Source organism: Nerophis ophidion, linkage group LG27, assembly GCF_033978795.1.
Source record: "Nerophis ophidion isolate RoL-2023_Sa linkage group LG27, RoL_Noph_v1.0, whole genome shotgun sequence".
In the NCBI taxonomy this organism is placed as follows: Eukaryota; Metazoa; Chordata; class Actinopteri; order Syngnathiformes; family Syngnathidae; genus Nerophis; species Nerophis ophidion.
Genome location: NC_084637.1, coordinates 19,504,658 through 19,514,657, shown reverse-complemented (window position 1 = coordinate 19,514,657; position 10,000 = coordinate 19,504,658). Strand labels below are relative to the sequence as shown.

The 10,000-nt window shown below is 44.0% G+C and overlaps 1 protein-coding gene across 4 annotated transcripts in view; it reads right to left on the bottom strand.

The window, feature by feature from the left end:
* The window catches only part of atp13a2 (ATPase cation transporting 13A2), a 134,865-nt gene that overhangs the window by 61,690 nt on the left and 63,175 nt on the right, over nt 1–10,000 (bottom strand). For all 4 annotated transcript variants that reach the window (XM_061889297.1, XM_061889298.1, XM_061889300.1 and 1 more), the window contains 2 exons: nt 8,538–8,604; nt 8,339–8,470 (listed from right to left, as the gene is read on the bottom strand). In XM_061889297.1, coding sequence (XP_061745281.1) covers nt 8,339–8,470; nt 8,538–8,604 — 199 coding nt within the window. The remainder of the gene's footprint in view (nt 1–8,338; nt 8,471–8,537; nt 8,605–10,000) is intronic.

Below are 10,000 nucleotides of genomic sequence, written 5' to 3'. Positions count from 1 at the left end.
GCCAGGCCCGCTGGTGGCGCACGATGGTGAGCGCCTGGTGGCCGGGCCTGTTCTCATGGGGCCCGGCCGGGCACAGCCCGAAGAGACAATGTGGGTCCCCCCTCCAATGGGCCCACAACCCATAGCAGGGGCCATAGAGGTCGGGTGCAATGTGAGCTGGGCGAAAGCCGAAAGCAGGGCACTTGGCGGTCTGATCCTCGGCTACATAAGCAAGCTCTTGGGACGTGGAACATCACCTTACTGGGGGGGAAGGAGCCTGAGCTAGTGCGCAAAGTAGAGAAATTCCGGCTGGATGTAGTCGGACTTACTTCGACGCACAGCAAGGGCTCTGGAACCACTTCTCTCGAAAGGGGTTGGACACTCTTCCACTCTGGCCTTGCCGGCAGTGAGAGGCGACGGGCTGGGGTGGCAATTCTCGTTGCTCCCCGGCTCAAAGCCTGCACGTTGGAGTTCAACCCAGTGGATGAAAGGGTGCCTCCCTCCGCCTTCGGGTGGGTGAACGGGTCCTGACTGACAGAGTACCCACCCTTTTTTGGGTACACTCTAGGGAGCACTCTCCAGTGCTCCCTCGGGTGATTCCCTTGTTCTGCTGGGGGACTTCAACGCTCATGTTGGCAACGACAGTGAAACCTGGAGAGGCGTGATTGGGAAGAATGGCTGCCCGGATCTGAACCCGAGTGGTGTTTTGTTATTGGACTTTTGTGCTCGTCACAGTTTGTCCATAACAAACACCTTGTTCAAACATAAGGGTGTCCATATAAGCACTTGGCACCAGGACACCCTAGGCCGCAGTTCCATGATCGACTTTGTAGTTGTGTCATCGGATTTGCGGCCTCATATTTTGGATACTCGGGTGAAGAGAGGGGCGGAACTTTCTAACAATCACCACCTGGTGGTGAGTTGGCTGCGATGGTGGGGGAGGATGCCGGACAGACCTGGCAGGCCCAAACGCATTGTGAGGGTTTGCTGGGAACGTCTGGCAGAGTCTCCTGTCAGACAAAGTTTCAATTCCCACCTACGGAAGAACTTTGAAGATGTCACGAGGAAGGTGCTGGACATGGAGTCCGAGTGGACCACCTTTACAGTCGAGGCGGCTGATTGGAGCTGTGGCCGCAAGGTAGTTGGTGCCTGTCGGGGCGGTAATCCAAGACCCCGTTGGTGGACACCAGCTGTGAGGGATGCCGTGAAGCTGAAGAAGGAGACTTATCGGGTTCTTTTGGCTCTTTTGGATGACTGGTGAGGTCAGGACCCTGCTGAAGGAGAGGATCAAGGCCTTTAGCTGTGGTGATGGGGCACAGTACAGTGCCACAAGAGCCAGCCTGAGGAGAGGCATCAGGGAGGCCAAGACAGCATATCGGAAGAAAATAGAGGGACACCTCAGCAGCAACAACACAAGGCAGGTGGGGCAGGGGGTGAAGAACATCACCGGCTACAAATCCAAAAACCTCGCTGCGGCTGACGGAGACGCCTCGCTGGCGGAGGAACTGAACATCTTCTTCGCTCGCTTCGAGGTGAAGCAACCACATCCAGTCACATCACAACCCTCAATCCGTGACAACGTCCTCATGTTGAAGGAACATGAGGTGCAGCGCACACTAAGGAGGGTGAACCCGAGGAAAGCTGCTGGAACGTCTTGCGTATCTGGAAGTGTACTAAAGACCTGGCTGTTGTCTTCACCAGAATTTTCAACCAGTCCTTGTCCCAGTCCATCGTCCCACCCTGTCTAAAGGACTCTGTTATTGTCCCACTTCCCCAAAAAACTGCAGTACACAGCCTGAATGATTGTGGCACTTGCACCAATTATTATGAAGTGCTTTGAAACTCTGGTTCAGAGGCACATCACCTCAAATCTGTCACCTGTATTGGACTCCCACTAGTTTGCATAAAGGGCAAACAGATCTACAGAGGATGCTATCGCAACAGCCCTCCACACTGCTCTGAGCCACCTAGAGCAGCAGGGGAGCTATGGAAGGCTACTTTTTGTTGATTTTAGCTCTGCGTTCAACACCATCCTCCCCCCACAAACTGGTGCCCAAACTGACAGGGTTGGGACTGTCTTCCTCCATCTGCCATTGGATCCTGGACTTCCTGACAAATCGCTCTTCAGAGGGTGAGACTAGGCCCCCACCTATCAGCAGCCATCAGCATCAGCACCGGCTCCCTCCAGGGCTGCGTGCTAAGCCCCCTACTCTACACCCTCTACACTCATGACTGCACCCCTGCTCATGCCAGCAATACCACCATTAGATTTGCAGACAACACCATAGTAGTTGAACTCATTTCTGAGAGGGATAAGTCTGCCTACAGAAAGGAAGTGGAGCGGCTGACTGGGTGGTGCAGGGAAAACACCCAGGTCCTTAACCCCACCAAGACGAAGGAGCTGATCATTGATTTCCGGAAATAAAAAACAATAAACATTCAACCACCCTACATCAATGGGGACTATGTGGAAAGGGTCTCTAACTTCCAGATCGAGGAAGACCTGTTGTGGAGTACGAACACCTCAGTGACCATCAAAAAGGCACAGCTAAGACTTTACTTTCTGAGACTCCTCAAGAAGAACAATCCGTCTCAAAAACTGTTTGTGTCCTTCTATCGCTGCTCAATAGAGAGTGTGCTGACATACTGCATGTGTGTATGGTATGCCAGCTGCACAGTGGCAGAAAGGAATGCACTTCAGCGGGTCATAAAAACTGACATGAAGATCACTGGCTGCTCTCTCCCCTCCCTAGATGAACTGTACAGTGCCAGGTGCCTCAAAAAGGCCCAAAACATCATAAAGGACCCATCTCACCCTGGACATAAACTTTTTGAACTAACACCCTCAGGCAGGAGATACAGGACAATAAAATGCCGGACAAACCATTTTAAAAACATTTTTTACCCGAGAGCAATAGTATCACTGAACACAAGATAACTATTATGACTGTGCAAGTGAGCTGTATGCTTGGTATTTTTATGAATTTTATGTATTTTTATCTATTTATCTATGTTCTTATGGTTGTATTTATCTATGTTCTTATGGTGTTATGTATGATTTTGCACTGAATTAGTTTGCATACAATTTCGTTGTACAAACGTACAATGAAAATAAAGATATATTCTATTCTATATTCTATTCGCATAGGACTCAGGAGACAGTGGACAGGTACCGACAGGCCAAGCAGTGTGCAGCTTCAGCAGTCGCGGAGGCAAAAACTCGGACATGGGAGGAGTTTGGAGAAGCCATGGGAAACGACTTCCGAACGACTTTGAAGCGATTCTGGAGCACCATCCGCCGCCTCAGGAAGGGGAAGCAGTGCACTATCAACACCGTGTATGGTGCGGATGGTATTCTGCTGACCTCAACTGCGGAAGTTGTGGATAGGTGAGAGGAATACTTCGAAGACCTCCTCAATCCAACCAACACGTCTTCCTATGAGTAAGCAGTGCCTGGGGACTCTGTGGTGGGCTCTCCTATTTCTGAGGCTGAGGTTGCTGAGGTAGTTAAAAAGCTACTCGGTGGCAAGGCCCCAGGGGTGGATGAGATCCGCCCGGAGTTCCTTCAGGCTCTGGATGCTGTGGGGCTGTCTTGGTTGACAAGACTCTGCAGCATCGCATGGACATCGGGGGCGGTACCTCTGGATTGGCAAACCGGGGTGGTGGTCCCTCTCTTTAAGAAGGGAGACCGGAGGGTGTGTTCCAACTATCGTGAGATCACACTCCTCAGCCTTCCCGGTAGGTTTATTCAGGTGTACTGGAGAGGAGGCTACGCCGGATAGTCCAACCTCGGATTCAGGTAGAACAGTGTGGTTTTCGTCCCGGTCGTGGAACTGTGGACCAGCTCTATACTCTCGGCAGGGTTCATGAGGGTGCATGGTAGTTTGCCCAACAAATCTACATGTGCTTTGTGGACTGGGAGAAGGCATTCGATCTTGTCCCTCTGGAAGTCCTATGGGGAGTGCTCAGAGAGTATGGGGTATCGGACTGTCTTATTGTGGCGGACCGCTCCCTGTACGATCAGTGTCAGAGTTGGTCCGCATTGCCGGCAGTAAGTCTGACACGTTTCCAGTGAGGGCTGGACTCCACCAAGGCTGCCCTTTGTCACCGATTCTGTTAATAACTTTTATGGACAGAATTTCTAGGCGCAATCAAAAAGTTGAGGGGTTCCGGTTTGGTGGCCGCGGGATTAGGTCTCTGTTTTTTGCAGATGATGTGGTCCTTATGGCTTCATCTGGCCGGGATCTCCAGTTCTCACTGGATCGGTTCGCAGCAGAGTGTGAAGCGACCGGAATGAGAATCAGCACCTCCAAGTCCGAGTCCATGGTTCTCTCCCGGAAAAGGGTGGAGGGCCATCTCCGCGTTGGGGAGGAGACCCTGCCCCAGGTGGAAGAGTTCAAGTACCTAGGAGTCTTGTTCACGAGTGGGGTAAGAGTGGATCGTGAGCTCGACAGGCGGATCGGTGCGGCATCTTCAGTAATGCGGACATTGTACCGATCCGTTGTGGTGAAGAAGGAGCTGAGCCGGAAGGCAAAGCTACCAGTCGCTCTACCTTCCCATCCTCACCTATGGTCATGAGCTTTGGGTCATGACCGAAATTATTTTTCCTCCGCAGTGTGGCGGGGCTCTTCCTTAGAGATAGGGTGAGAATCTCTGTCATCCGGGAAGAACTAAAAGTAAAGCCGCTGCTCCTACACATCGAGAGGAGCCAGATGAGGTGGTTCGGGCATCTGGTCAGGATGCCACCCGAACGCCTCCCTAGGGAGGGGTTTAGGGCACGTCCAACTAGTAGGAGGCCACGCGGAAGACCCAAGACACGTTGGGAAGATTATGTCTCCCGGCTGGCCTGGGAACACCTCGGGATCCCCCGGGAAGAGCTAGACGAAGTGGCTGGGGAGAGGGAAGTCTGGGTTTGCCTGTTTAGGCTGGTGCCCCCGCGACCCGACCTCGGATGAGCGGAAGAAGATGGATGGATGGATAGTGTCACAGTGGCTTACATTTGCATCGGATCTCATAAGCTTGACAACACACTGTGTCCAATGTTTTCACAGAGATAAAATAAGTCATATTTTTGGTTTGTTTAATAGTGAAAACAAAATTTACATTATTGCAATCAGTTAATAAAACGTCCTTTACAATTATAAAAGCTTTTTACAAAAATCTACTTCTCTGCTTTCATGTCAGCAGACTGGGGTAGATCCTGCTGAAATCCTATGTATTGAATGAATACAGAATCGTTTTGAATTGGAAAAATATCGTTTTTGAATCGAGAATCGCGTTGAATCGAAAAAAGCGATTTATAATCGAATCACAATCCCAAGACTCGATATTGAATCGAATCGTGGGACACCCAAAAATTTGCAGCCCTAATATATATATATATATATATATATATATATATATATATATATATATATATATATATATATATATATATATATATATATATATATATATATATATATATATATATATAATATATACAAACCCCGTTTCCATCTGAGTTGGGAAATTGTGTTAGGTGTATATATAAACGGAATACAATGATTTGCGAATCATTTTTAACCCATATTCAAAGACCACATATTTGATTTTAAAACTGATCAACTTTTTTTTTTTGCAAATAATCATTAACTTTAGAATTTGATACCAGCAACACGTGACAAAGAAGTTGGAAAAGATTGTAATAAATACTGAAAAAGTTGAGGTTTGCTTATCAAACACTTATTTGGAACATCCCACAGGTGTCCAGGTTAATTGGGAACAGGTGGGTGCCATGATTGGGTACAAAAGCAGCCTCCATGAAATGCTAAGTAATTCCCAAACAAGGATGGGGCGAGGATCACCAATTTGTAAGCAAATTGTTGAACAGTTTTAGAACAACATTTCTCAATGAGTTATTGCAAGGAATTTAGGGAGTTTGCCATCTAGGCCCGTAAAATCATCAAAAGGTTCAGAGAATCTGGAGAAATCACTGCGCGTAAGCGATGATATTACGGACCTTTGACCCCTCAGGTGGTACTGCATCAAAAACCGACATCAGTGTGTAAAGGATATCACCACATGGGCTCAGGAACACTTCATAAAACCACTGTCAGTAACTACAGTTGGCCCCTTCATCTGTAAGTGCAAGTTAAAACTGTACTATGCAAAGCCAAACCCATTTATCAACAATATCCTGAAACGCCGCCGGCTTTGCTGGTCCCGAGCTCATCTAAGATGGACTGATGCATAGTAGAAAGATAATCTGTGGTCTGACGAGTCCACATTTCAAATTATATTTGGAAACAGAGGATGTGGTATCCTCCAGAACAAATAGGAAAATAACCATTCGGATTGTTATAGGCGCAAAGTTCAAAAACCAGCATCTGTGATGGTATGGGGGTGCATTATTGTCCAAGGCATGGGTAACTTACACATCTGTGAAGGCACCATTAATGCTGAATGGTCCATACAAGTTTTGGAGCAACATATGTTGTCATCCGGGCAACGTTATCATGGACGCCCCTGCTTATTTCAGCAAAACAATGCCAAGCCACGTGTTACAACAAACAGCGTGGCTTCGTAGTAAAAGAGTGCGGGTACTTTCCTGGCCGGCCTGCAGTCCAGACATGTCTCCCATCAAAAATGTGTGGCGCATTATGAAGCTTAAAATACAACAGCGGAGACCCAGGACTGTTGAACGACTGAAGCTCTACATAAAACAAGAATGGGAAAGAATTCCACTTTTAAAGTTTCAACAATTAGTTTCCTCAGTTCCCAAACGTTTATTGAGTGTTGTTAAAAAAAAAAGGTGATGTAACACAGTGGTGAACATGCCCTTTTCCCAACTACTTTGGCACGTGTTGCAGCCATGAAATTCTAAGTTAATTATTATTTGCAATAAAAAAACAAAGTTCATGAGTTTGAACATCAAATATCTTGTCTTTGTAGTGCATTCAACTGAATATAGGTTGAAAACGATTTGCAAATCATTGTATTCTGTTTATATTTACATCCAACACAATTTCCCAAGGCTTCACGGTGCCAGAGGGGTTAGTGCGTCTGCCTCACAATACGAAGTTCCTGCAGTCCTGGGTTCAAATCCAGGCTCGGGATCTTTCTGTGTGGAGTTTGCATGTTCTCCCCGTGAATGCGTGGGTTCCCTCCGGGTACTCCGGCTTCCTCCCACTTCCAAAGACATGCACCTGGGGATAGGTTGATTGGCAACATTAAAAAATTGGCCCTAGTGTGAATGTGAGTGTGAATGTTGTTTGTCTATCTGTGTTGGCCCTGCGATGAAGTGGCGACTTGTCCAGGGTGTACCCCGCCTTCCGCCCGATTGTAGCTGAGATAGGCGCCAGCGCCCCCCGCGACCCCGAAAGGGAATAAGCGGTAGAAAATGGATGGATGGATGGACAATTTCCCAACTCATATGGAAACAGGGTTTGTTTATCATTATATACACTTGCAGTTAGTAAATGAAACATTGGAGGCTTTTGAAGTTGTTTTAGAGACGTTGAAGGCTACAATGGTGACTTCCATTAGCTGCATCTTCCAAGCATTTTTTATTATTCGTAAAATTCTAAAAAAAAAAAAAAAAAAAAAGACCTGTTCTTGTCTCTCATGATTGTGAACATTGTACAAAATCCGCAAAAAGTGCAGTTCCCCTTTAATGGTACAAATTATCAGTACTTTTGTGTGCGTCGATAAATGTTAATTGTTTGATAGTAAAATTACATTATTTTTAAATGAGCCGATTAGAATTGTGCTGTCCATTTGTTGTACATTGTTTTCTGATTACATTGGATTTGTAGTTGCACTTCCAAGACACTGAATGGCAGTATTAGGAAGTAGCTTTTACTAGGAAGCGTAATGTGTTATGTTGCACTTTAAAAAGCCTTTAAACTGTAAGCATTGTGCTTATTACACACCAGCTGTTTGATTGAAACATTGATTATGGTTGTGGTTTTTATTTTGGAGGTGTTGCCAACGCCATGTCAAATCGCAAATGCTAATACTAGCCTGTCAATGGCATATCCAAGTATAGCATTAGCATCCAGCATCCTCACTTTACTTTGAGCATTTCTTACCAAGGATACTTGTTTTGTTGGTGTTGAAAATAGCAACGTTATTTCAGGGGAGTTTGGTTGAGTCCGCACTGACTGATTGTTGACGTGAGCCTTTGCTTAGTATGCAATAGGCCGTGACGTCATTGACATAAAGAACCACCTGATTTTGCATTAATCGATACCTGAATTCAGTACACATCCCTAAATATGTTTAAATTTCATAGACTCACACACACTTTGCCAGGTTCAAGTGTCTCTGTGGTCCCTGGCATCAAAACCAAGAAGCACATTTCTTCTTGTACTCTCACCTGTCAACATGCCTTCGTTGACCAGACACTCCCCGACCAGCAGGGCGGCGTCACAGGGCAGCAGCAGACCGTCCCTGGGTAAACATATGCAGTCACCAGGCACCAGCTCCTCGGAACTAATGTTCTCTAGCACTGAAACAAGTCAGACAGGTTAAACAAGAACATGCAATTGTCTGAAAACAACAACAAAAATTTATACCTCCTGAGTTTCTTAGCACTGTGACATTTGTAACCAGGCGGGCCATGTTGTGAAGAGTGCAGCTTTGCTATTAAAATGTGAAAAGACAATTATGTAACATCTTTATAATACACAAACACAGATGCACATATAAATGTACACATACATACATAAACAACACACACAAACATTTTTTCTATACACATTCTTATAGACACATATATACACCCATTCATATATACACCCATACAAACGCACACACACGCCTTCCACCACTTGTCCCATTTTATATATATATATGTATATGTATATATATATATATATATATATATATATATATATATATATATATATATATACATAAATATATATACATATACTTACATTAACATACGTATACATATATATATACATAGATATATACATATATATACATATACATACATACATACATACATATACATATATATGTATATATACATATATATATATATATATATATATATACACACACACATATGTACCCATACATATACTGTATACAGTATACAAGTAAGGGTATACAAGTATACCCATACATATATATACATATATACTGTACATACATAATTACACACATATATATTAAACCAACATATACACAGACATATGTATATATACGTACTGTGTATATATATATATATATATATATATATATATATATATATATATATATATATATATATATATATATATATACACACACACATATATATACACATACATATTCTGTATATATAGATACACAATTACACATATATATACATACATACTGTATATACATATTTACACACATCATATATTAAACCAATATATATACATTCATACATACATACGTATATATATACACTGTATATATATATATATATATATATACATACAAATATATATATATATATACATACACATTTATATATTCATATACACACACATATATACACATTTATATATTCATATACACACACATATATACACATACATATATATATACATATATATATATATATATATATATACACACATACACACAATTACACATATATATTATATATATACACACACACACACACACACACATTTATATACACGCATATGAATATAGAAAAATACTAATCCACATATGCATATAAACACTAGGGGTGTAACGGTACGTGTATTTGTATCCAACCGTTTCGGTACGGGGGTTTCAGTTCGGCACGCGGGCGTACCGAACAATTTCGAAAGCAGAAGTCTTCACAAGCTGCTCTGCTTTCTGCCTCTGTCTCTGCCTCATTGTCCCACCCACACAACCATCTGATTGGTTAAATACAAAGCCAATCAACAGTGCGTATTCAGAGCGATGTAACAGCCAATCAGCAGTGCGTATTCAGACTTCAGAACGATGTACTCAATGCTTTAGCGTCGAGCAGATATTCGTCTAGCAGGGGAGGAGTGGACTCTACCCA